The 27,633-nt window shown below is 47.4% G+C and overlaps 2 protein-coding genes across 3 annotated transcripts in view; both read right to left on the minus strand.

Moving 5' to 3' along the window:
* Window positions 1–2,096: 2,096 nt before the first annotated feature.
* On the minus strand, window positions 2,097–4,613 carry LOC115531036 (zinc finger protein 768-like). The gene is made up of 5 exons (XM_030340034.1): window positions 4,446–4,613; window positions 4,028–4,096; window positions 3,806–3,925; window positions 3,362–3,695; window positions 2,097–3,120 (listed from the first exon to the last, which is right to left on the minus strand). Exons 1-5 carry the CDS (start codon window positions 4,548–4,550, stop codon window positions 2,780–2,782), a joined length of 969 nt encoding a protein of 322 aa, XP_030195894.1. The 5' UTR covers window positions 4,551–4,613; the 3' UTR covers window positions 2,097–2,779.
* Window positions 4,614–12,907: 8,294 nt separating this feature from the next.
* The window catches only part of med1 (mediator complex subunit 1), a 15,717-nt gene continuing 991 nt past the window's right edge, over window positions 12,908–27,633 (minus strand). Inside the window, exons 2-16 of one of the 2 annotated variants that reach the window (XM_030339916.1) lie at window positions 26,883–26,986; window positions 26,430–26,508; window positions 25,824–25,878; window positions 25,354–25,486; window positions 24,766–24,794; window positions 24,571–24,642; window positions 24,141–24,215; window positions 23,726–23,889; window positions 22,592–22,703; window positions 22,379–22,503; window positions 21,813–21,940; window positions 21,238–21,439; window positions 19,773–19,868; window positions 19,075–19,180; window positions 12,908–17,603 (exon numbers count right to left, since the gene is read on the minus strand). In XM_030339916.1, the coding sequence (XP_030195776.1) occupies window positions 13,580–17,603; window positions 19,075–19,180; window positions 19,773–19,868; window positions 21,238–21,439; window positions 21,813–21,940; window positions 22,379–22,503; window positions 22,592–22,703; window positions 23,726–23,889; window positions 24,141–24,215; window positions 24,571–24,642; window positions 24,766–24,794; window positions 25,354–25,486; window positions 25,824–25,878; window positions 26,430–26,508; window positions 26,883–26,986 (5,504 nt within the window). In that variant the 3' untranslated portion in view covers window positions 12,908–13,579. Of the gene's footprint in view, window positions 17,604–19,074; window positions 19,181–19,772; window positions 19,869–21,237; window positions 21,440–21,812; window positions 21,941–22,378; window positions 22,504–22,591; window positions 22,704–23,725; window positions 23,890–24,140; window positions 24,216–24,570; window positions 24,643–24,765; window positions 24,795–25,353; window positions 25,487–25,823; window positions 25,879–26,429; window positions 26,509–26,882; window positions 26,990–27,633 lie in introns of both variants that reach the window. The other variant, XM_030339915.1, reaches the window with a different exon arrangement.

Below are 27,633 nucleotides of genomic sequence, written 5' to 3' on the forward strand. Positions count from 1 at the left end.
CTGTAACGCCTGAATAATGAAGAATTAAATAAAATCACATAAAAAAAATAAAAATAGAAAACGCTGCACGTCGGGCCGAACAACGCCCCTTAACAGTGGTATAATGAGCACATACCACAGCCTGTCGTGATCTATGGCTTAAATATAGAACGTTATAAGACGCTGTCACCGAGTGTGAGAGGAGAGTTGACGAGAAGATGGCGGTTGACCCAGTTTCAAAGTTTATACCGTTTATACTCGGTAATACCGGTGTAACGTGTTGACACGACTACTACTACATGTTCCAAATCTGTTAACATATTTTCCATCCATTAACAGAGAAAGATAAGTTAAGTCATTAATTCGTCTGAAATATACCAGCCAGCACATACACATTTGAGTAGCAGCTTGTGCTAGCTCCCGCCTAGCAATAACGTCAATGGTGGAGCTCTGGCTAACTGTCTTTCTGTCAATTCACCTGCACAACTCGTTAATGCCTGACTTCGGAATAAATCTGTTATTTTTGAGAACTTAGATGCATCCCCCTCCAGCATCCGCTTCTTCTTTATTCTGGGTTTTTCAGCCCCTCCTCTCTCTTTTCTCTTCTTGCCTTCCATGAGTTCCACAACAAGCAAAAGCAAGCAACCACAAACTTGCTCGTCTTCTCTGTCTGACGTGTCTTTAGGGTCATGCCATTAGACGTGGGGCCGCTCATATATCCCCCAACATTTCCAAAAATGGACTTGACCTGCAAGCTGTTTATTGGATAAACGCATTTCCTAATCCCAGGAGTCTTTGCTCCATTCTACGTCAATTCAAGAAGAAAAAAAATGAAAGTAAAGCGTAGTTCGTATTATTTATTTATGGCTATGAAAGTTCTGTAACGCCTGAATAATGAAGAATTAAATTACATTAAAAAAAAATAATATAAAAAAAAACCATGAATGAGACATAGAGAGTAAGCAAGTGGTATAAGGTTTGGTCTTGTTTTTTGAAATAATGTATGATGACTATATGCTCTGTAAGGTGACCTTGGGTGTCTTGAAAGGCGCCTCTATATTAAATGTATTATTATTATTATTATAAATATTGGTTGGATGTTCTTGAGACATATATTGTTTAATGCGGGGATTTTCAAGGCGTCTTGACGAGAAATCAATTATGCTCAGTGCTGGCTTGCAGACGCCTCGCGGCCGCTCACAACTGTGGGCCGGTCCAACTGACTTCGCAGGCCTCTACACAATTGCGGTCCGGTCCATCTGACCTCGCTGGCCGGCCGGCCGACCTGGAAATATCCCGATCGTCCCGACGGCCACTCCGCCTCTGGTCATCACTGATCCTCTCCACTCTCTTCTCCATAGTTATCTCAGTCACTTTGCTAGCTTGAATCGCTGTCCTCGCTGTCAGATCACTCTCACGGTTCGACTCTCAGATCAGCACTGAGCAGCGGACTGAGGGGCGGGGCATTATATAGAGGAGCGGGCCCCGTGATGCCACGGAGGCCCGCCGGGTTCCGCTGGCCCCAAGCAACGCGGCATGATGATTCGTTGTCGCAGGCAACAGATTTGTTGTTGATTAAATTCTTTAGAATATGCCTTGAATATGTTCAAATTTAAACCACTAAAATAAGAATATTACCCTAACACAAAAAGTGTGTAAAAACACACTTATATTTACAAAGTCAACATTTTAAACTGTTTCAACCAAGCCCATAGGCTGGTTTTAAGTCTATCTACGTTTTATAGCAAAACATTTGCATAAACACAGACTGTGGGGCCAAGAAGGAATAGCCAGGCTATCAGTTTGTCTTTGATCAACTCTAGATATACAAACACACCTTTGAGAGTGTCATTCTTGTAGATCTACTGGAGCACACACACACACACACACACACACACACACACACACACACACACACACACACACACACACACACACACACACACACACACACACACACACACACACACACACACACACACACACACACACATATTCCTTACTGCTGTTGTTTGTGTGTGTACATGCTTGAATACATGTGTGCGTTAAAGAGTGTGTGTCTGCCATAAGTATAAGATATACGTATACATCTAAAAACAAACACAAGATGACAAGAATGCTGCAACATATTTTTATTTGAATCTGTGCTGGTTCCCATGAATTGGGCGTTTGGCCCAGGTGAATTGAAACAAAGTATGTATGTCAAACATCTTATTGGACCTAACCAAGTCCACGTCGATGGGACATCACACTGGAGTGAAACCACAGCTTGGTCCCAGTGCAGGTGAATTTAAACAAAGCATTACACACCTCAGTGTGATAACACCGATGAGGACTTGGTTGGGTCCCATCAGATGTTAAACTACTTTGTTTAAATTCCCCTGGGCTCGGACAAAGCTGGGGTTTCCCTCCTGCGTGATGTCACATCGATGTGGACATGGTCGGGTCCCATCAGATGTTTAACATACATGCTTTGGTTAAATTCACCTGGGCTCAGACAAAGTATGCACATCAAACGTCTATGGGATCCGACCAAGTCCACATTGATGTGACGTCACACCGGAATTAAACTCCAGCTCCGTCCCAGCCAAGGTGAAATCAAACAAAGTACTACACACCTCAGTGTGATGTCACATTGATGAGGACTTGGTTGGGTCCCATCAGATGTTTGACATACTTTGTCTAATTCACCTTGGCTCAGACAAAGCTGGGGTTTCACTCCAGTGTGTAGTCCCATCGATGTGGCCATGGTCGGGTCCCATCAGATGTTTGACATCCATACTTTTTCTGTACATTTTATTTACAATACATTTGACCCGCACCGGAACAGGGCAGCCACTCTTGTCAGGCGCCCCTTCAGCCTAACGTTCAGCCACATATTGAGCGTTGGCCTGAGGCCCTTCCCCTCGGCCTCCGGGGCGGGGCGGGCCCCTTCTGCCTCCGTCTTCCCATCCCCTTCTCCGTCGCTCAGGGGGGCATCGGCCACGATGACCCCGACCTTGTGCTTTCGGATGCTCCTCATCGCGACCTGTATGGTGGCCATGACTCGGGACAGGAGCTTTTTTGGAGGCCTGTCTGGGATCGGAGGCAGCCAGGCCTCAAAAGGGCTTGAGCCTTCGCGCCTGTCTTGGGGTTGGTGTCCTGTCAGAAATGACCGACAAAACGGTATTTAACGCTGACCACAGTGGCTGTTACGTGTTTGTTGCTGTTACATGTTATATTTCAGTGACCGATAACGAGAGAATCGGTCAGTAAATGGTTTGTGCTTATGCAGAAATATAAAACTAAAAAGATAAATGCAAACCACACGCACAAACACAAAAGCAGGAACACACACAGGCACATACAAAAGCAGGTAAACACAACAATGCAGTGAGCTCACCAGGTTCAGGGCTTTGGGGCCTGGCTTCAGGGCTTTGTGGCCTGGGTTCAGGGCTTTGTGGCCTGGCTTCAGGGCTTTGTGGCCTGGCTTCAGGGCGATGGGGCCTGGCTTCAGGGCTTTGTGGCCTGGGTTCAGGGCGTTGGGGCCTGGCTTCAGGACTTTGTGGCCTGGATTCAGGGCTTTGTGGCCTGGCTTCAGGGCTTTGTGGCCTGGGTTCAGGGCTTTGTGGCCTGGCTTCAGGGCTTTGTGGCCTGGCTTCAGGGCTTTGTGGCCTGGGTGCAGGGCTATCTGATATAACGACCGACTCAGAATCCTCCTGAGACTCCAAGACCATCTAGGACACAACACATCGCGTCAGCAGCTCCTCGAGGTCAACATGAACCGATACTGAAGACCCATGAGGGGAAACCAAAAGAGGTCTCCATCTGTCCTCTCCTTCCTCACCTGTTTCAGGTGGTCTTCCCCTTGCGGCGAGGAGCAGTCTGAGGGGTCCGGATAGGGGGAGGACGCTGGTTTGTCCTCGACCCCACCCAGTGTCTCCAGGTCTCCTGGTTGGAGAACCTCCTGTCGGAGGAGATCAACACTGTTGAGGTACAGGCACACACAAGAGCAGGGACAGGCAAACGCCAACACATACAAACAAACACCACAAAGCAGCGAGCTCACCACGCGTGTGGTGGAGGTGTGGCCTGGGTGGAGGGTTGACAGCATCGTCTCCAACCATGTCCTCACCATCTAGGACACAAGATGTGAGCACGGGACTGAGGAGCTGACTTATATAGAGGAGCATGGCCCCGTGATGTCAGAGGGCCGTCGGGTTCCGCTGGCCAGAGGCCCCCTGTGACGTAGTCGCGGTGACGGAATGTTTGGGTATACATTCTATTGAAAACAGCTAAAATATGCTGAAGCATAAATCAATCATTTTGATGTATTTCCAATAGAAAAAGTTAAAGAAAAACATGCATAAACATATTTATACATACATATATCTAGTGCTGATATGAAATGTGTTCAATCTTGTATGTTTGTGTGCATCTGCACACTTCAAGTTTGCGTGTGCGGCCCGTGGCCTCTCCTTCCTCACCTGTCCCAGGTGGTCTTCCCCTGTCGACGAGGATGAGTCCCCCCCCCCAGCCAGGGTCTCCTGATGAGGCGGGTCATCACCGATCTTCTCCACTCTCTTCTCCATAGTTATCTCTGTCTCTTTGCTAGCTTGAATCGCTGTCAGATCACTCTCACGGTACGACTCTCAGCAATGAGCAGTGGACTGAGGGGCGGGGCCTTATATAGAGGAGCGGGCCCCGTGATGTCACGGAGTTCCGCCGGGTTACGCTGGCCCCAAGCAACGCGGCATGTTGATTTGTAGTCGCAGGCAATAGGTTTGTTGTTGATTGCACTCTTTAGAATATGCCTCGAATAAGTTCAAATTTAAACCACTAAAATAAGAATATTACCCTAACACAAAAAGTGTGTAAAAACACACTTATATTTACAAAGTCACCATTTTAAACTGTTTCAAACAAGTCCATAGGCTGGTTCTAAGTCTATCTACGTTTTATACCAAAACATTTGCATAAACACAGACTGTTGGGCCAAGAAGGACTAGTCAGGCTATCAGTTTGTCTTTGATAAACTCTATAGATATACAAACACACATTTGAGAGTGCAATTCTTGTAGATCTACTGGAGCTCACACACACACACACACACACACACACACACACACACACACACACACACACACACACAGAGAAGGACATTGAGTGACACACACACACAAACATCGACAAACAGAGAAATACACACACAGACATACAGAGACACACACAGAGTCACACACACACACACACACACACACACACACACCATACACACACACACACACACATACAGAGACACACACACACACACACACACACACACACACACACACACACACACACACACACACACACACACACACACACACACACACACACACACACACTAAGACGTTGGAAATTAGTGGCTTGTATATAATGATCAGTGATCTGACAAAGCTCTTGTACTGAAGCATCACAACTAAAGATGTTGCATTGTAAGCTGCTGAGTGCTGGAGGTTTCTCCATTAATAGTGCACTATAACACTAACACTCTGATGCACTTGTACTACAATATGGATGCGTGAGTCACTCTAATTCAATATACATTGTATAGGTCACATTTCACACAGCATTGAATATAACAATACTATTCTGTGTGATGTGAAAGAGTAAATACTTTGCTTTGGTTTGTTTTGCTATCATGGCTTAGTCTGTTGTCATTCAACCTTGAAAAAGAGGCCAAAGTTTAATCCAAGAGAGTCAGGAAAGAAGGAAGTGCATGGAAGGAGCTGATAAACTAGAAAGACTATCAAACAAAAAAAGAGGTTGAGAAGGAGCTATAGACACACACTGCAAGAGAGAGAGAGCGTAATAGGTAGAAAGAGAGAGAGGGAAGGAGAGAGAGAAAAAGGGATGGAGAGAGGATAGGAGGAGGGAGCGAGAGAGAGAGAAAGAGAAAGATTGGTAGGGAGGGAGAGAGAATGGGAGAGAGAGAGAGCGAGAGCGAGAGAGAGGAAGCGAGCGAGAGAGTGAACGAGAAAGAGAGAAAAGGAGTGAGAGAAAGAAGGAGAGAAAGAGGAAGAGCGAGAGGGAGCAAGAGTGAGATGGAGGGATGGAAAAGGGGATGGTGGGCGGTTGCAGAGTCATAATAGTGATGCGGTGGTTCATGACAGCCTGCTAAATTTAGACCAGTCACACCCTGGTGGATGCTTTACTACAGCTGTGTGTGTGTGTGTGTGTGTGTGTGTGTGTGTGTGTGTGTGTGTGTGTGTGTGTGTGTGTGTGTGTGTGTGTGTGTGTGTGTGTGTGTGTGTGTGCCCTTACATTTTCCATTTCCACCTTTATGTTCAGTTTTGCTCATTGTTGAATAATTTATCCTGATTTGGCAATAACGTTCGAAAGTCTTTCAACAGTTTTTTGCTGAAAGGTAATATAATGAACTTTATGCCCCAATAACAATAACACCCTGCACATTCATTCATGTGAAGCTGAGCACATTAATGTAATGATGTGTTTTTCTGCGTGTGTGCGCGTGTGTGTGTTAGTTTATGTTTGAGAGTTTGCGTGCGTGCTCGCGTGTGTGCGTGCGTGCGTGCGTGTAACAAAACAGAAGGAGCAAGGTTATATTTACTGACCTTGCTCTCTCCGAGCCATGATTAGTAGACTACACAGAAGGATTAGTTCTGGTGGCGTCGACTGGAACAAATTGAATACGTTATTGCCAATTTAGGGATTATATAAAATCCAAAGAATCACTTTAATTCCAGTAAAACACATTTAAATGCAATGGTTAAATACCTTGTCTGTCAGGTGAATGGTAATATATTAGAGACGGCAATAGGTGCCAAAGACGTATAATGTTAGCAGAGAGCATAGGGCAGAAAGTAAGATGAATTAGAAATAGAAGAAATAGAATAGAAAATAGAAGAAATAGAATCGAAAATAGAAGATTAGTTTTGAGTTATACAAAAACCTTCCCATACACTCATTGCACATGACCTGAGTCTTACAACACTCTGGGCAGACCTATTGCTAAAGCTAGCGATGTTGTCATGTGTTCTGGGGGAGTGGCTTAGGAGGCAGGCCTGAAAGGAAGGCTGGGAGTTTGTTCTTTCAGTTGGATACTTTAAAAAAAATTGAGCTTACTCTGGCCGGTTTCTCCAAATTGCTTACGGTAGCTTTAATGCAGCTTTGGGATTCAACGTCTTAGCAGCCTGATGGGGCTTCATGAGGAAACTGGGGAGACAGAGAGACAAAAAGGAAAGAGCAGAGATGAGTCAAAACAAAGTGAGCAGAAGAGAAGCTATAGGAAAATGGCTTCTCTAGAAGATGGATGGCCTCACTATAGCGGTGATTTCTCAAGAGAAAGGGCGAGCGAGGTAAAGAGAGAGGGACAGAAGTGAGAGAGGTAACAGACGAGGAAGTCAGCATGGCGTTGAAGACGTCCTGTCTGACGTCCCATGTCTGAATGCCCTTGGCGACTCATCCCCTCAGGTAATGTGGCTGAACACGTGTGGGTTCGACGTGAGTTCTCCATTCCTCTGATTCACAAACGTGACGTCAATGCTACAACTTCTCCCCAATGTTTTTGCAGCTGCAGATAAATACTTTTCAGAACACGTGTATGATTTGGTACACTTCCCTTCCAATCCTGCCTCTAAGGCATTAAATCTGCACTCCACATCATACCCAGTCCTGACCGGATAGATATTATCTCTCCTGCATGAAGGAATACATTTCACTTGGAATAGTTTTTCTCTTAGCTTTTCTCTAAAAGAGGCAGCATTGTGTTAATGTAATGGAATAGCTTGTTACAGAGGGTGACAGTGAGGGTATTTTCTTACCTGGGAACAGGTTACTAACTCAAAGCCTATATATTTAAGGGACACTTTAATCAAAGGTGCTGTAGGTAGGTTTTAATTTGAGTTTCATTTGTTAGGAATGCCATAGTCATCCTTCAGCTTTTACTGAGTGAAATGCTTTGGGAAGATGTATTCTGCGTTGTGTTCGACTGCCTCTGAACCAATTTATGAGAACGCTCCTGGTTTATTTCAAACCCATCAGGGCCTCTCTTGCCTTATTTGTTCGGGCAATCCATCTTACCTCTCGTTACATCTCTGGAATATTACTTACGGACCATTAACATCTGGTCTTCACCTCATATCTAAATGTACCAGATTATTAATGTTCTAGGACTTGAAATAAGGCCAACCAACTCATAATTTTCCCTCATCAATTGAGGCAATTCATGATTAATTGATGATCGCCTCACTTTCTGCCCCGCTTTAAAACCATTGTTTCAGCTTCTCAGTTTTCTGTCAACACAACTAGACTTACCGCGGATGTTCCATTAATCCCTGCTTAAGATTTGTTAAGTTTTGTTGAGGAGCGTATTAGCCAATATCATGTATGATGAAAACCTTATCATATCATATTATACATGATATGTTCTTAAAATTGAACCATTAAACAGTGTTGTACAATGGGAATGTCACATCTTATATCAGATATCATTAATATCTAAGGAGGTAATGAAGGGAGCATGTCATTTGAAAGTTGCCCCAGCTGTTCATTCCCTTAAGCAGGAGCTGTCCAGCACTGGGCAGTTTAGTGAGGAACTGTCCATGGTCCAGAAACAATGACAGTAAATTCACCCGCCACACGCATGAATGCACGTGTGCGCACACACACACACACACACACACACACACACACACACACACACACACACACACACACACACACACACACACACACACACACACACACACACACACACACACTCTAACAGCCTCAAAGAGACGTTTCTTGGTCCAAGTCTGTACCTGACTAATGGTGTTGGTAACACCTAGGCCAACATCTAATGGTCGCATGATTGGTTAATGCTGAAGGATACCATAGAGCGAACTCAACGCATGTCACTAGCATGTGAAGGTCAATGTCAGGACCTCGGACCAGTTCTTAGGTCAGATCTGGCTCTGCACAGTGTCTTGCTGTGAGGTCCTCCATTCCTATATGGGTGACAACAACGCAACCATCAACCATAACACCAATGAAGTGAATGCTATAGAATCTGTTAAAGTTTTCTATTTGTGTTTCAATGAGATCAATGATCAAATTGATCGACTGCCATGAGAAGTAGCTTTTCAAGTATGGCTTAATGAGTATGATGGATTTCTAATGTCCTGTTCACGAGATGGCCTATGGCCTATAAAACAGCCGTGCTTACCTTCAGCACAGCCTATGAAGATAGACTACCTCAAAGACCTCTTACAGCTTCCCCAATCCCTCACCAGAACCCTCCTAACCCTTTGAGTTACGAGGTGCATGGCTCCAAACTTTCATATATATATTTTGTCTATTTTATGGCTATATAAAAAAGGTAAAAAGGGTTGAAAGAAGGAAAAGAGACAGCTGGTGTGAACCGAAACTGAGGGCCGTTTCTAGGGAGCAGGAAGACGATGATTAGGGGTAATGAGTGACAGGTGAGGCTGGCATACTGCTGGGACGCAGACCCCTGGAACCAAGGCACAGAGAGCTGTGACTGAGGAACCACTGTTCCAGTGCCCTCGAAAACAACCAGCAGAGAGAACAACTGGGAAGCTCCTGAGTGTCAGAACAGTTTGTTCCGGGGCGGTTGAAAACGCATTGAGCTGCAAGTCTGCAGGCAAACAACAGATGGTGGGACATTTGAAATCAATTTGAGAGAAAATGAAAATGAAAACCAACTTTCCAGGGATGCTTGTGTTTGTGGTGGACCAACGAGACCTGAACTCCTCTCCAGAAGGGCGGGGTTACACTCAGGACAATATCTTCCAACTGCAGATATTTTGGGATGGGTGTTCTGGCCCATACCTGGTCCTCATGGGCTGGGTCTGAATTTAGTGGAAGAAAATTTTGATAGAAACCGTTGCAAAATATTAGTGTACTGGTTAGATTGATTTGGGTTGTCAGTTATGCAAATATGGCCAGTTGATAGTTTTAAGTCTGTGACTAACATTACTTATTATAGGCCTATTACATGGTGTATGTGCGTGTGTGCGTGCGTGTGCCTGGGGATATTATAGAAACACCCACACCCACAGTCCCATTCCTAACTCACACGCTGTGCACATCTCAGTAAGTTAAGTTCATAGACTGCAGAATCATAGTTTTGCTAGCATTGTAGTTTAATAGCTATACTCTGCACTTTACATCAGCCAAACTCAGTTATAACCGATCTGCAAAATCTCAATATAATGCAATATGGCATTATTAAACATGGAGGAAGACCTGCCTTTCAATACATTACGTGGACCCGCTCCGTGTGCAGCTTTAACTCCTCTAACTTCACGTCGTTAAAAAGAGAGCGAGGACCGTTTGAGTTGTGCGCGCAGATCCCGTAGTGAGGGTGAGGCGCACGCTCACAGCTGAATTTGTTTATTAGTGGACGATTTGAAGATGATGCTCGTTGCTATGAGAAGGGACGATTACCCATCTCGAATTCCCAGTTATGCACATAAATATATGTTAATCAAAGAAAAACAATGAAGCACCTTTGCAAAGATTGTTGATTTATTTTTGATTATTCCCACTGTTTAGTACAGAGTAATGAATAATATTATTTTCAGTTAATTTAAGTTCAGTCAATTTCACCTGGCTGCCATCTACAGGTTTCAAATATATTTGCAATCCAAAGGATATTGGCTATGTTCAGATTAAATTACAAATCCACGAAGAATGACAAAAATAGATATATTATATATTATTATAATATGTTAACATCATATTGATGACTTTAATATCAGCTCCATCACGGATTAGCACCCCCACGCCAGAATTCTTCAATGCCCAAGAGGAACCTTGACTTCAAGGGACGTGGACGCTCCAAAAAAAAAATGGGTGCACCCGTAGAGATCCATTTTCTTTTTATTTGTACCACGTTCCCTGTTACCTGGTTTTGTTTTGCTGTTGGAATTTTTGTAGGCCTATGTGACAATCTTTACCTCTTGGAATAACGATTTAACAATAATGATTTAATTTACTACGTCAATACTTGTTTTTCTAGAAGTTGTTTCCTGATCTTTTTCATTTTCTGAGTGAAACGTGTAGAAGCTTTAGGTTAAATTAAATTTGGAACATACACATAGTAATAGTAATTTAGTAGTGAGCAGGGGGTTGTATAAAATGTATCATGCACGTTTGTGAGGACAAGGTATTTGGATTAGATGCATCTGGACCCACGGAGAGATGTAACACTTTTATATTTGTGTTGAATTAAATACTTGCACACAGCTATATTCCAAATGCCGCATTTTATCTGGATTCTGCAAAAAGGAGCATGAGAGATCTTCCATATGGTTAACAAAGCAGGTTTCAACAAATGAAAATGGAAAATATATTTAAAAAAATGATTTAAAGCAGATTTGATATCAATAAATGCAAGTAGCCTTTAGGAAAGGCTGATGATGTTCCTGTTGTGATGACTTACAACTGAATATAGATGTCTTACTTATCTATTATACTTGTTAATAAAGCATATGGGTGATTAACAACTGCAGTGAGCCAACTGAATATTCTTGTGTGTTCAGCCGATGACTCTTACCGTGTCTTCAGTTAAATCTTAGCAGATGTTTCTCCAGAGCTCAGCTCTCTGTTGGTAAACATAGCAGCACAGCTGGAATGTCCTTCCAGTAACAGTTCAAATATGTAAAGATAACAATCTAAAACAAGAAAATGCATTTCCTGCAGAAAATGCGGTGAATGCTGTAGTACAAGGTGAGGTTGAAAATGTTTTAATAAAGCCACGTAGAATATGACAAAGAAACGTTAAATGGCTTAAATTAAGTGAAGGGATTTGAACAGAGTTCAAAAGTCTAAATGGAGTAAACAATGTAAATATGCACACCATTTAACAAAAATGTAAATGGTTGGAAAAAAATAGTGACAACGGACTGAAAAGAGCAAAGCATTGCTAAAAATTCGGAAATGTTAAAGGAATTGATCTGAAGAATCTGAAAGGTCAAATGTATTGCCCTGCACTGCTGAAAATCGGAAAGGTCAAATGTAGTGCCCTGCACTGCGGAAAATCGGAAAGGTCAAATGTATTGCAGTGCACTGCTAAAAAAAATTGGAAGCTGAAATTGAAAACTGACAGAAGCTGAATAGCATTATCTGAAGAAGCAAAGTGCTGAAATACATTGTGACAAAAGATGGAAGCTAAACTGTAATACTGTCAAAGCCGGAAGATAGTATGGTAATAGTGGTATTATCTGTAGTAGTAGTAGTAGTAATGGTAGAAGTAGCTGAAGTAGAAGTAGTAGTAGTAGTAGGCCTAGTCGTCGCTGAAGTAGAAGTAGCTGAAATAATAGTGGTACTAGCTGCACAAACGATATGCCATATGAAAGGTATGGTATTGATTGAGCTTGTAGAAAGAATTATAATAAACCCACCAGTTTTTTTTTTAAAACAGCTGAAACTCTATGTACTCGCCTAATGCTCATTTTTTCAGCCTAACGTGATTAAAAGTATTCCAATTAGGCGGGAGAATCGCCCAATCTAGCAACTCTGCCTGAACGTCGTAAAAGGTAGTCCAAGTGAGCGGGAAAAACTGCCCAATCTGGCAACACTGCCAGCACGTCCTCGCGCTCTTGCCTCAGCGTAAATCATTGAGACCAACTGAAAACGAAGCCAATATGGAACTTAAACTGATTATGAAAAAAGTATAAAGGTAAACGAAATTCTGTTTACAAATGATTGAAGATACCAGTGTCTTGATTGGTTAAACCTTTGAACGAAAGTTAACGATAAACAATTTACCAAGTTACGAAGGCTGAAGTAGTATTTGAAATTTTCATGCCATGGGTCCTTTAAAAGTTGGACATTTGGTTTCCTCAGTTTACAGTACAGTCTCTAATCAATAGTACATTTTTGAAAGCTTTTACAAATTTCTAGTTGCATGAAAAAGAACAAAACAAACGCATCACTTTCGAATACTTTTTTTTATATAACAAACATCTTTTTTAAACAAAATGTCTCACTTCCATTAAAAGTGATGGTTGACAAGGGCCCACAACATCGAACTACAAATGCAACGAATCATAATAAAAATAATAAACACAGAAGACAACAAAGAGATAGATCTTAACCTTTTAAAAATATACTGTAAGAAGCTTTTCCCCCAATGAAACTTGAGGAACTGGGAATCCTCGTTGAGCGGTTTAAGACAGGAAGGTGGTGATGTACCACCACCTTTTTGGATTTAAAATTTGCATTGCAGTTAAACTCTCATTCATACTATGCACAGATCAGTTGTAAAAATAACCCTTTAAAAATAGAGCATCAGTGGGGTTTAATACTTCAGGAAAATACAAGTTCCCCTCGATGCAACTTGGGAGGGCGTTGCTATGGTGAGTGGAGCTTCACGTTAAACCACGCCCCTTTGGATTTAGTCAGCTAAGTGGAGGGGCTTACCACCCCCAAATCCAGACACTCCGCAAATTTCATCTTGCATAGAGGGACTCTTGGAATAAACCGGTTCCTACTATTAACTCAGTGGCAACTCAGTAAATAGATACTTTGATTTCTCTGTAGAATGGCATGCGCTGGGAAAGAACAAACAACACTTTTTAAAAAGTCAAATGAGAGGGTTAAAAGGTTAAAGGTTGCCGGTGAGGGCAGAGTCCATGAGGTCGTCGTCCTCGTTTCGTATGTACACGGGACTGGGCCTGGGGGGCCTCTCGGGGCCCATCATGGAGATGGACGAGTCCGAGGCCGAGATGGGCGAGCGGGACCAGCTGTCGGGCTTCATGGGGTGCGCGGAGGGCCCCATCGACATGGAGGACTTCTTCTTCTCCTTCTCGCGGTCCCTCTCGCGGTCCCTCTCGCGCTCCCGCTCGCGCTCCCTCTCCTTCTGCCTCTTCTTCTCCTTCTTGTGCTTCTTGTGCTTCTCGCCGGAGCTCAGCGGCATGGAGCCCATGAAGTCCTGCGGGGCGTGCGGCCGCATGCTCTGGTCGTCGTCCGAGCTGGGGCTGTTCTGGTGGGACTTCTCCGCCACCGAGCTGCTGCCCGACTCGCTCTCGCTGTCGTGGTTGAGCGGCGTGTATCCCGGCGAGCGGCTGTTGCTCGGGGTGGAGCCGCTGAAGAGGGGCGAGGCCTTGAGGCTGGAGATCTGCGGGCGCATGGACTCGCCGATGCCGCCGCCGCCGCCCTCGCCGGCCTTCTGGAGGCTCACCTTGGCCTTGATGCTTGGAGAGACGCCGTCCGTCTTGCTGATGATGATCTTGGCCAGGCCAGCTCCGGGGACACCCCCGGCCGACTTGGTGTCCATCAGCTTTTTATCCCCACCGGGGCCCGGAACCGAAACCTTGGCTTTTGCCTCCTTCTCGGACTTCTCCCGCTTGTAGTCGCCCCCTTGGGAGGACATGGGGTGCTTCGAAGGGCCCATGTTCGGGGGTGCACTGTTGGGCACGTTCCCCGGACCCGGTCCCGGTGCCGCTCCCGCGGGGCCGCCTGTCGGGGGCCCCACCTCGCAGCCGTCCTCCCCGACCCCGCCGCCCCCCACGCTCTTCAGCTTGTCGATGACCGCCGTTAGGGACGGCTTCTTGTTGCGGCTGGGGGACTTCCCTTTGGCGTTTGGGTTGTTTGCATTGTTCTGGTTTCCCCCTCCACCGCTGCTGCCTCCCCCACCGCCACCACCTCCCCCACTCCCTCCTCCTCCTCCACCACCTCCTCCGCCGCTATTCCCCCCACCTCCCCCTTGCCCTCCCCCTCCTCCCCCTGATCCACCCCCTCCTCCCCCGTACTGGGACTGCGACCCGCCGGAGAAGGCCATGGAGCCGGAGGAGGAGCCGGACGAGGAGGAGGAGGACATGTTGCCGGAGGACGAGCCCCCTCCCATCGGCTTCTGGGACCCCATCCCGCCCCCGGAGGATGATTTGGACCCCCCCGAGCTGCCGCCCCCCCCGGAGCCCATCGGCGACTTGGCCTTGGAGGAGGGCGGGGTCCCGGGGACCCCGGACTGCTGCATCTTCATGGGAGAGGACAGCTTCTCCCCGGAGCTGCCGGAGCGGGAGTGCGAGGGGGAGATGTTGGGCTTCATGTTGGGGTTCATCAGCGACCCGGGGGGCTTGCCCCCTAGAGGTTTCATCTTGTTACTGCTGCCGATCCCTCCCCCGCCGCCCCCCGGTCCCGTCAGCCCGTGCTTGGTGATGGGGGAAGACCCCGGCTTGACCCCCATACCCTGAGAGGACCCTTTGGACTGGGACTGCCCCGGCCCCATCCCCCCCCCGCCGGGCTTGGAGCTGCTGCCCTGGGCCATGGCTCCCTCCTTGGTCTTGATCTTGCCGGAGGAAGAGGACGAGTGGGTGTGATGGCCTTTGCCGCCGCCGCTGCCCGCCCCCATCCCCACAGCGCTGCTGGAGGCGGAGCTACTGGAGGTGTACCCCCCGTGGGACGAGGTCTTCCCCCCGGAGAGCGTCCCTTTGGGGATCTGAATGGTGATCTTGGGGATCGGCGGGGTGGCGCCCCCGGGGGGGGTCTGCGAGCGCCCCCCCGAGCTACCGGGGGACTTGGAGCCGCCGCCACCGCCCATGCTCCCCCCGGAGCCGGACCCCCCGCTGGGGGGCGTGTACGGCCGGCCCCCGGAGCTGTGGGATGGGGACTTCCCGTCGGTGTCCAGCTTCTTGCGTTTGGGCAGCTTTTCTTTGGACTTGCCCTCGCTGGACGGTGTCCTACTGCGCTTGACCTGTTTCCCTTCCCCCATGCCGCCGCCGCCACACATGCCCATCCCAGAGGAGCCGCCTCCTCCTCCTCCTCCTCCGCCCTCCTCCTTGGGTCTCATGAGTCCCTGTTGCAGCTGCTGCTGCTGCTGTTGTTGTTTCACTTTAGCGTCTGCGTTCTTGAAGTCGCCTCCCGCTCCCGGCAGCGCCATCATGAGTGGGCTCTGGCTGCCTCCAACGCCCCCGTGGGCGGAGTGGGCGTCCCCCAAATCGGGCGCTTGCACCAGGAGGGGCTTCCCCCCGCCGCTGTTCCCCCCCCCGAAGACCAAGCCGATGTCGAACGGGTCCTTCATGGAGGGCTCCGGGGTGCTCTGGTCGTGCGGCGCGGGGTTCTGGGGGGTCCCGGACGGAGTGTTCTGCTGGCTGCTCCCCCCGAAGCCTTTGACCAGGTCCAGGTCCCCGTCGGCGCTCGGCGAGCTGTCGTCGAAGTACCGCTGGGAGAAGCCGTGGCCGGACGTCAGCAGGTCCGGGTTGAAGTCGGCGGCGTCGGGGAAGAAGTTGGAGTCGCCGCTGGTGGGCGTGTCGGCCGTGGCGGTGGCGTCCGCGATGAGGTCCGCCGCGTCCGTGAAGGGGATCTCGTTGCTGTTGGTGTTGAAGATGTCCGCCGAGTCGAAGACGGCGCTGCCCTGGCCCGAGCTCGAAGAGTCCCGGATGGGCGTGTCCAGGGGCCCGCCGTCCTCCCCCCCGCTGCCCATGTGGTGCTGGCCCGGGCCGCCGCCGCCGCCGCCCTTACCCGTCTGCTCGGGCAGGTCCGACAGGATCTCCGTGATGTCCGGGCCGATGCTGTCCGAGCTGGACAGGCGGACCATGCGGGGGGGCATGGCGGGCTGCAGCTGCTGCTGCTGCTGCTGCTGCGATTGGACGTGGGGCTGGGCGTGGTAGGGCACCACCGGGCCCGAGGGCGGGGTCCCGCATTGGCTGGGCGCCGGGGTGATGCTGTGGGGCGTGTCCAGGCCGTCGCCGGGCAGGTTGACGTCGAAGATGGGGTTCTGCGAGGCGTCCACGTCCATGGAGAAGAGCTCGCGGTGGAAGTCGTCCTCGTGCGTGGCCTGGTGCTGGTGGTGGTGCTGCTGCATGGAGCTCGGCCCCTGGCCCTTCATCCCCATCCCGCCAAGGCCGCCGCCGCCGGGGCCGACCCCGCCGCCAGGAGTGCCGGGCATCGGCCCGCCCTTCTCCGTCCCCCGCGGGCGCTTCTTCTTCCCTTTGCTGCCGCTCCCGGGGCAGGCTCCGCCCATGCCGTCCATCCGGGGGGAACCGGACGAGGAGTTCTGCCGCTCCAGAGGGCTGGAGCCGTACAGCGCGGCAAAGTCCTGGGTGGGGTTGTCCTTCAACAGGTTCATCAGCATGGGGTGGTTCTTGGTGTTGCTGGCCGGGGAGGAGGTGGGGGGCGGCGTCTGGTGGGGCTGCGTGGGGGCGTTCTGGGAGCTGGGGCTGGAGCCCACGCTCCCGGTGATCTGCAGGAGGCTGGTCAGGATGGGGTTCTGGGTGACCTTGTTGTAGTCGTCCACGTGACCTTGTCCTTGCTGTCCTTGCTGTAACTGCTGCTGTTGTTGTTGTTGTTGTTGCTGCTGCTGGACGGATGCCCCGGCTTGCCCCAGGCACTCCCCCCCAGCTTGGGCCGGCCCGCGATTCATCCCGAACAGAGTGCTGATGGGGCCCGCAAAGTTGGGGCCCCCGGGGGGTCCGGCGCCCGTGGGCGTGTTGCCCCCGGCGAGCCCGGGCAGGCCCATGGGGTTGGCCCCGTCGCCCGCCATGTTGTAGGAGGGGCTCCCGGAGGGCGGCAGGTTGTTCTTCACCATGATCTCCACCGTCTTGGCGATGAGGGACAGGGCCGGCGTGTCGGCCTGGATGGTCTCCGCCTTCCTGCGGATGGCCCTCATGGTCACAGGGATGGACATGCACCTGGGGAGGGGAGACGGAGGAGGTTGGTGTGGGGGCTGATGGGAGAGGTCTGATGAATGGCACCCAACCGCAGTGCTTTTTAGGCACCGAGACAAAACGCTTACTATTGAGTTACTATCTAGTAGTGCATAATATGTATAAACAGGGTTTTCCTGGCTGAAAAAGAGGTAATGGTGTTATCTAAAAGCTGGAACAGCAGCATATTTGGAAATGTAATTGAAAGAAAAAGGCAATTGGTGTGCTATACAAGGTTAATATACACGTTACCGATAGGAAACACTTTCACAATCACATTTCAACTGGTGTGTGGACGCAGAAATGTAGAGGTTATGACACTGTTTTACACCGCTGAAGAGTAGCCGCTTGTCCTTTGAACGTATTTGAACGAATAGTAATTTTATTGAGATTATAAATAGAATACAAACTGGTGAGTAACAAAGAATGTATAAAAGGTGAGGTCCAGGTGTCTGTAGGGTCAACCTGACCCTAGAATGCATCTAGTCTCATCCCTCCTCAAGAGAGATTACATCATTTACTGTTAAATTGACATGGAACATCTTGTAGTAGTAGTTTTGTCAATAAATACATTTGTTGGTGTATCATGCATTAATGTCTTACAACTGCTGAGCCTTTAATGACCTGCTCTCATTCGTTTCACTTTTACTAAAAAAAAGATTGGCACAACCTGCAAAATGTTCATATTCAATATCAAACTAGGTTACCCCCTGCAGTGAGAGTAGACTCGATGGATTTCCCTAGCAGAAGGCTGGGCTGGCCTATGGATGACCAATCAACAGTGTTAAGAAGTCTTTAACCTCATAACTTAACTGTTGATAACAAATTATCTTTCATTTAACCACCTATTCTTAGATATTCATGAGCCTACCGATGAGGCTAATGAATTGTTAAGGCTAATTGCCATCACACTTGTGGAATCAAGTAGGCTCTCTGCCTTGCACGCAAGACAGGCGCTAATTCGACTTCCAGCCCTGGTCATATAGTCAGATGTGATCACGCCAGACAGATGGGGCGTAGTAACCTATGTTTTATTCAGGTACATTCCTGTTCTTGGGTGCAAAACAAAGATCAGCCCGTTTCCTCCGTGGGAATCCAAATCACATGAACGTGTCCATGAATGAAATAAAGTCTGTAGCTCTCCAGGAAAGTAAGCTCTACTTCAGCGCTTGTATTCTGCCTCAGTTCCCCGTAATTAAGATAAACTGCCAACGCAATACGCCACTGGAATTATATATAAGGCTTGATTTGAAAGGCTACATTCATGTGCAATGAGCGCAATATTTAACCATGATGAGAAACAATTATAATCCAAACCGAAACAGAGGCGGGGAAGATTGTGGAAAGCCTGCTTGTTCAGCATTGAACATTTTCAAACAACAACCAGCCCTAGAGATGCATCCTCTATGTAAACAGTAGGCACCAGCAGGTCTTCAAACTATGAAGGACTACTCACCTCTGGACCACTTTGGTGATGAAATCATCGGTGCAGATCAGGGCGTCCGACATTCCCTTGAACAGCTTGCAGGCCACCTGTTTAGAGTCAATCACCTCCATCACCACTAGAGGGAGGCAGATAGGGGGAAACAGAGGACTCAGACACCATAATACCTTGACAAAATAATCCCAGTAGTATAAAGTAGAGCCTTCATTGGCCCAGGGCCAGAGCGAATACAGAGACAGGTCATTAAGAAGCAGGCAGGGCTGTTGTTCCCAAACCATTAGGCCCACTCCAATATGGCCATTATTGTGACCCCAACTACTGCTTCCACACTTTAAAGCAAATTCAAAATCACAAACATGTTTTCTTCATAGTCGTTTTCTTGTTGGTAAGAAAGTTTCTTTACTTGTTTTTTCCGCTTTGAACACAGAATCCTGTTTGCTTCGTTGTCATGTACGACAGCCACATGCTTGCCTCCTGGAATGTCATTTGCATCCATGTCTGAGCTCAGTGTTTGAGCAATTCTCGCTGTGTTGTGACTCTCTACCATGTCTCTGCATAAGTAATGAACCATGAAGTATTCATAGTTTTTCATTTTGTAACCATCCACAACCTCTTAGTCAGATCGCCGAGGACGTTGGGGACGGAACCCTCAACCTCTCGGCCGGGACGAGGTGCATGCGGACAGACCCGGGGCGGTCGGAGAGGCTTACCACACACAAGGGATTCATTGACCGGGTGCTGGAAGGAGACGCTGAAGCTGGAGTCAGTGAGGGGGCACACCTCAAACTGCAGGAGCCCCGCTGCGTCTGAGGAAAACAGCATCAGTGAACAAGGTCTCTGCCGGCCCAGCATGCATCAGGAGACACGACCACACCACAGCTTTAGCCAGCAGACGGACACATCCCTCCTTACCTACTGTCGGCCTACTTGGCACCTATCTCTCCTGTGTGTGTGCGTGCGTGTGTGTTTATTTACGGCGTTATATTTTATCAGACTGTAAAATAAGATGGTGTTTGGACTGCTTACGAAGGCGTTAAATAGCACGTTTTCATAACAGTCAAAATGCTCATCTTGAGGAATATGCGTGGTCAGAAAGTGGCATATGGATCCACATTTCCATTCTGTTCACATGAAGGCGGTCTTGTTCTACTAGGCTACTACATGAATACCTATAAATTACAATGCGTGTCCACTAGGTGTCTCCAAATACTTAAATAGAAAATCCACATTCACTTCAGTAGTATTCGGATATGAATGCATGACAGATTAAACCAACATTATGAGGGTGAAAAGTTCTCTTCTGCATTGAAGACTATGAGAGGGGGTTTCTTATTGCTCTCTTATGAAGACTTGATCACTGACGTGGCTCATTTCAGGTGAAGCCTTTTGCAATAGGACTGAATAGGTCAAATGAAAAGCATTTGAAGCATCATCCAAATATCCTGCTTTCATAGCATGTGATCAGACAAATTAAGTTATATTAACATATAATGATATGAGCAACATATTGATGCCATTTATATCAGTTCAATAAAGAAGAGCAACCTACACAAGAATTTTTCAATGCACAGGAGGAAAGTCGACTCTGTAGGAAGGTGGATTAATCTGCACTTAATAGACTACTATCGCATTGATGTGGATTTTCTATTTGAATTAGAATTCTATTTTATTAGAGTAGAACGACACCACATCGGTATTGCTTTTATAAGGTATATTAATGTGGACTATTGGTAAAACAGCCACTGAACGACATAAAGACTAGATGTAGGCCTACAATAACAAACATCCAACTCACATGAGCACACTCATAAAAGGCGGAAATATGGATCCATATGCTACTTTATGAGAACTTAACGAGACAAAACGTGATGATCCAAGAGAAAACAATGTTTAGCCAACAGAGGAGCTCATTTGACTGTTATGGAACTATTGAACGCACTATTTACCGTGTTGAATAGCGCGTTTATAAGCTGTCTTTCACGCCTTTGTAGAGTTAAGGAAAAGCAGCATTAAAATTTCATAAAGTCATAGTCAGTCATAAAATACGCCGTAAAAGACCGCATAATGACATCGGAAACACTTTAGTTCATGCCGACCTTCATGAACACGTCTACAACGAGGCGTCGTTTGGAGCTCTCTAGCCTTCCATTCGTGCCCGCGTGGAGCTCCACCCACCTTCCTTGACGGAGGTGCGCTTGACGCAGCTGCCCACCAGCGTGTTGTAGGCGGCCTGGTGACGGATGATGTCCAGGATGGCCGGGACCTGCGCCGGGTGGCGGAAGGGGATCTTGCTGACCAGCGCCCCCTGCAGGGAGCGCCCGTCCTGCACGGGGGCGTCGCCGTTCAGGAAGTAGCAGTGCTGCTGGTCTGGAAGACACTGGGAGGGGGAGGGGAATGGGCGACCGGTCACACCAGGATAGCAGAGAGGGAATGGGACTTTTGCGATAACGATGCATGCAATATAAGGGAAACGTTGGGCCGACCCAGTTTTAACTGTTAATCTTTAAACTTGCTTAGGGTTTTTGTGTCGTTTATGCCCAGGGCGGTGAAAAAGGAACAGGTAATGAGAGAGGAAGAGGGAGGGAGTTTTATGTAGCATAGGAACACAGGTCGGAATCTAACATGGGTTGCTCCAAGGCGGATCGCCTACATAGTTGGTTCCATTGATTTCCATCAGAGTATGAATTAAAAGCATGTTTGTGGTGTAGTGTAGTGTAGGGTAGTGTGTGTATGTGTGTGTGCACACTTACAGAGTAGAAGTGCATGTTGTGCGAGGGCTTAGGGGGCGGTCCACCTTCGTCCAAGCGCTGTAATTGGCTGTGGACGATCAGCTGGTACAGAGGGGAGAGGGCTGGGGGGCTGTCGAACACTGGGATCCCTACGGAGAGACGCAGACAGGCTGTTACCACACTGGCACCCCCGAGCAACGCTGGAGCTGGGGTCACCGTTCAACGCACTGTTCACAACCATGGTGACGATCAGCGTGGCGACGGCAACACAACGCTGATCTTCACAGAGCTGCCTGCATTCATACTTCCACCTCACGTTCAATTGTATACAAGGGGGCTATGTATAACGCTTACGTCTGTAAATGTTTATGACACAAAGAGAAAACCCTGACACAGGATTGCGAGACCAAGTCTGCTTCAGGGAAAATATGTACTTCTGTTGGTCAACAATAGCGTTCCATTGTTACATAAGTTAAAAGTTAAATGGGTGATCTTAGGTGCACTCTGCCTGGGTGCATAGACCGTGTGTGTGTGTGTCTGGTTGTGTGTGTGCGTCTGTGTGTGTGTGTGTCTGTGTGTGTACTAACCCGTTGCAGCCCCCATGCGCTGGATGAAGGAGAGGGAGAAGGCCATTGGTTGGTTCAACTTCAGGAAGAAACACACGGGGAGATCCACGCAGTTGGAGTTGGTGACCGAGGAGAAGGAGGGTGTCCTGAAACACACACACACACGTTAAATTCACCCCGTACTAATGTAATACAACTTTACATCTATGGCAGGCTTTTCCTAGGGTGCAGTACCCTTTGTTGTCCACTGGGTGGGAGCCGGTGATGAGTGGGGCGATGGGCAGCTTGTAGATGGACGAGGTTCCCTCCACGGTGACGTACACACTCACGCCCAGGCTCCTGGGAACTGTGAGACACAGTGAGGGCGTCACATACCATCATAGACGTCCTCCACCACGAGGTGCGTGTGGTTAAAGGGAAATAATGGACGTCACTAGGGCTTAGAACCAGGGTTTGCCTCCGCAGATTCTCCAACCCCAACGTTAAACCGATTTGTTCAAAATATTTAAAGAACCGCAATACGCATCATATCCACACTCAGAAATCCTTGTAATATCATATCGTGATGGCCCTGCAAGTTCCCGTCACTAACCATATGCCATAGACCATGGCCACTAACCAAAGTATTCCTGCATTCATTCATAGTTTGGGCCCACCAAGTTTTTGGTGTTATACAGGCAATTTATTTAGCCCGTATATATAGAGAAAATAAAGGCAGAGAATCAGCAAGAAACTGAACAGAAGGGAGACTACCTCTTGGCAAAATGACCTGGGTTGTGTATGAATCCATAAATAAAAGATAAACCCTGGGATAAAACAGGCTTGTATTTTTTGTTAAACAGATAGAACACTGAATAAATCATCATCTCTGTCATTAACAGTGCAGGCTTATTGTACTGCATACAGAGAGTTGCTTGTCCATTCTTCTTAAAGTTAATCTAATGGGCGATTCAAAACTAAATCTGGCGTTAGACATCTTGATGCTTACAGCTAGGCTGCCAGGCTGAACCTTGGGGATCGAACTCAGCACTTTGGGGCGGGGACTTGGGACAAAGCCGCAACACTATCCCAACCTCCTATATTTCAATCCAATATCTCCATTAGCTTATTGACACAGTCGCACCCTCACCGGCATCTGGTTGTCAGTTTGCATTCAATGCCCACTTCATTCAATTAAAGGGTCCCAATTTTAGAATGGCCGTTACAATTTTAAAACAACACATTAATGACATCATGAGTGGGCGTGTCCACCCAGATGTCTGAGGGACAGCCCAGCCTTCCAGTCAGTACAGCCCACTGGTAGGCATGGATGTGAAACATGGATATGAACATGTGGAGACGTGCTGGGCGACCTCGTCCTGCCCTCACCGTTGGTGTCGGTCAGGTTGAGCTGGGTCCCGGTGCCCTCCTCAAACACGTCGTACGGAGACACGTAGCACTGGAGGGACACCAGGCGGCCGCCGCTCCGGCCCGTCAGCAGGCCCACACTGCCGTGGAGAATGGTCTCCACCGTGTTAGCGTTGGTGGCTAACCTGGAAACACACGGGAAATAGACCTCACCAAAATGGCCGACAAGACACGTCCCTTTGGGACAGCGTAATGGGATTTCTGCCAATATTATTTTTATCTTTTGAAGATTCGTTCAAAGTGTTTAAAGTTAGGCATCAGCTTAAAGAAGATAAGGTTTAAGTATTGTGTTAAAGATGTTTAACCACTTAACCACTGCATTAGGTTGGCAGTGGTTAAGGCATGAGGTTATGAATCATACTTTAGGTTTAGCTACCTGAACATGTGCATCATCTTGGTGAGGTCGAGCTCCAGCGACTGGAGTGCGAGGTACATCTTCGTTTTCAGCTTACTGGAAAACACAAGAGAGACCTCATTACAAACACATATAAAACATTCATCCAAAAAACATTCTCGTTAATAGATAATCAAAGCCTTAATCATTGTCAACAATATTTCACAAGGATTCTATATATAGTGTACGTATAACTGGACCTGATGGATGCAAATGTGTTTCACCAATATAGCCTTTCAGTTTATAGAAATGTTGAACAAGGCGTCATTACACATAAAGCATTTTTTCTGATCCTAAACTTTGAAGCAAAAAGGACCAATTGTCAGTCAATAGCGAGTGTATATTTTGTGTGCATGCCGTCACTACTGAGGGGGTCACTACTGGGAACGACACTACTGAGGTGGTGGCCTACTTGTCTCCAGGGACCTTGTAGAGGTTGACCAGGCCCTTGAGATGCTTGGAGAACTCTTCAAAGTTCTTCTCCCTGAGGCCGGGCAGAAGAGGGCGGTGGGGACGTTAGTGTTCAGGGCATGCAGACAAATGCAGCGGAGTTGATCGGAGTTCAGTGCAGACACAATACTCAGTAAGTTGGATGTTAAATTCTCACCTCAGGTGCTGAATCAGCTCTGGACAGCTCTGTAGTCAACACATTAGGAAGGGATACCAATATTAATGTTATTAATTATTACAAGGAGGGCAATCCATTCAGCATGATAGCCAATGCGGGGTTCCGCAGAGGAACTCGAAAAAAGGCTCTAAAAGATAAAAAGACTCTAGAGGAATAAAAAATCACCAACAACACCATTAGATTAACAGTACTAGCACAGGTAACTTGCATCGGTAACCAGCACACCATCACCACAGAGGGTACCGGTTACTATTAGGGTTTGGGGGTATTGAAAAAAGGGAATTAATCATGGATATGGATAAATATTACGATATTGTTATGAATTCTAAATACCATTATAAACAGCTTAACTGAGGTTCATTGCATTGTAGAATATGGACATTTAAAGTATGTTGTCCGACCCAAACCTGGGTGACCTCTCTGTCAGATGTTTCAACCCTCACATTAGGATCATTTCTGCACAGACTACACTGTGTGCCGTGATAAGTCTTTTATTTCAGAACATCTTAAACAACCACTAAAAGAACATAACGGATAGTATGGAGGGGTTGGGGAGGGGCGACTGACCGCTGGGTTCTCCCCGTGGTGCGCCACCTTGACGTCCACCAGCTGCCCGGCCGGCTCCAGCTGCACCTCCACGTAGAACATGTCCGAGGTGATGTAGCACTCCGTGCCCGACGGGGAGAGGTGGGAGCCCAGCCTGGAGGCACCGAGCGACCCCCAGGAGGAGGAGGAGGAGGGTGGAGGGAGGAGATCAGAGGGGTTGGATGAGTGGACTCAGCAGTGAGCCATCAATGAGGTCGCTGTGGGTTACAGGGCACACCGCAGTGTAGCAGTGTTCCCACAACGGAGGTAGGATGAAGCACTGACGACAAGAACTTTGTCAGAAGAAGATAAACACACACGTCGATTTGTTTTTGCAGGGGCCGGGCAACTTTTTATCAGCCAAAAACGTTAGTGTGTAGCGCCAGCCCATAGTCATTATCGTTATAACGTACGGTGTTGTCACATTGAAGCACTGTAGAGGGAGAACTCACATGTTCTGGCGCGCAATGGACTCCAGACGATCCGTCATAGAGGCCAGAGAAGACACTGAGGAGAGACCAGACATGTAAAGACTTCTCCTGGGAAACGACCAGCTGCTTCAAGACACCTGCTCCCGGATAGAGTTCCCTGTTCACTCATTTTTATACATTACTTACTGAATTCTCATTATTTTATGAAATTATACAATCACACAAGAATAAACCCTTCCATCTTTACAAATAAGCATCAAATCAGAAGGTTGCTGATGGTAGTACTGTTTTATTGTTACAAATAATAAATGGGTAAATAAAAGAATACAAAACAAAATGGACGCTTGTATTGAAGAGGGGACATGCGAGGAGTTCTGCCGTTACCCAATTTTATACAATTCATCTTTGAAGCAATCTAAAAAGGCATACGAAGGGTGCTAAACTCCTGACGGGAAACGCTTGGGAAAGATGAAATTTCATTTTCTTTCCTGCTGCTCATGTTTCCTCTTATTGTCTTTTAGAGCATTCGGCCCAATGAATTCTGGTGCATTACTGCCACCAACTGGCATGGAGCCTCCCCGGTCAGACTCCATCCCTCTCCCTGGGGACGGGGGGGGGGGGTCCTACCTTTCAGGGCTCTCTGGAGGGTCTCCAGGCAGGTGAGGAGGAGCTGGTGTCCAGCTGCGTGCATCGCCCCACGCTTCTCCTGTGAACAGACCGGTAAAGGAGCTGAGACCGTCAGGGGAGTACAGGTGACTAACTGCTGTGACCGATTCAGAGTCCAACACCCTGAGTATCATGGACCAACCACTGAACTAATCAAACAGTGATTTGATCCATTTCTTATCTGATAAAAACGCTAGAGGTTATGTGCGTTAACTTGTTAATGTTAACAGCCCAAATATAAGATACACAAGATATACAAATTTGTATTTAACCGCACATGTGTTTTTTTAAATCGAACATATAACAATATATGAAGTACATAATGTAAACCACTAGCGGCCTCTCATGGCCAGAGTAAGCATAAGAGAGCATTGCATACAGAGTACAGCACCGTAAAGTCACAGGGGATCTCACCATAGCCTGTCGGACCACCTTGCTGGTCTCCTGCCATGGACGAGAGGCGCTGTGTTTGGCATGGAGGCGCTCTAGTAAAACCGCCACACGACTCTGCTTCTCCGCTTCTGGAAACACAGAGGTCAAGGGTTATTTTTTCTACTTCTGCTTCTTGCATTGATGGTTTCTTCTGTGTCGGAGACTCTGGGTGTAGTCAAAATAACGAAAATCCTGAATCCAGTGACATCATGTGATCTATACATAATGAGAAGACGATGTGTCTACAAATGAGAAATATAACATATATGCCAAAATCCTCGACTCATTCATCATAAATTAAGTGATAACTTAGCAGGATAGAGGAATCGAGGTGTCCATCGCCCTCTATAGTTGTACATGGACCAACCTTAACCTTAGTTTTACATTAACTAACCCTAAACCTAGTTTTACATAAACTAAGCCTAACCTTAGTTTTACAGTTACTGTACTAATCCTGAACTTAGTTTTACATAAATTAACCATAACCTTAGTTTTTGCATAGTTGGAAAGCTACAGGTATGTGATGCTAAGCTCCACAGCGTAACACATACAGTATTATTTACACTTAAGGCAAATCACACATTCACTCAGGCTTGGGAACACTAGTGTCTTCCACACCCAGAACTGGCTTGTCTGCATCCCCCTCTGCATACACCTATACTATAATTGCAGCTGATGAGTTTTGGGCTTAAGACGTTATAAATTAATGCAAATATTATAATCTGTCTACTCT

The sequence above is a fragment of the Gadus morhua genome, chromosome 18, assembly GCF_902167405.1.
Source record: "Gadus morhua chromosome 18, gadMor3.0, whole genome shotgun sequence".
NCBI lineage: Eukaryota > Metazoa > Chordata > Actinopteri > Gadiformes > Gadidae > Gadus > Gadus morhua.

Excerpts from the sequence above, each read along its gene's own strand:
- LOC115531036 (XM_030340034.1), bottom strand. The coding sequence starts at position 4,550 with ATGGAGAAGAGAGTGGAGAAGATCGGTGATGACCCGCCTCATCAGGAG. Across the intron at positions 3,926-4,027 it reads ACACCTCCACCACACGCGTG|GAGGTTCTCCAACCAGGAGA; the intron begins GTGAGCTCGCTG and ends CTCCTCCGACAG. Across the intron at positions 3,121-3,361 it reads GCCCCAAAGCCCTGAACCTG|GACACCAACCCCAAGACAGG; the intron begins GTGAGCTCACTG and ends CATTTCTGACAG.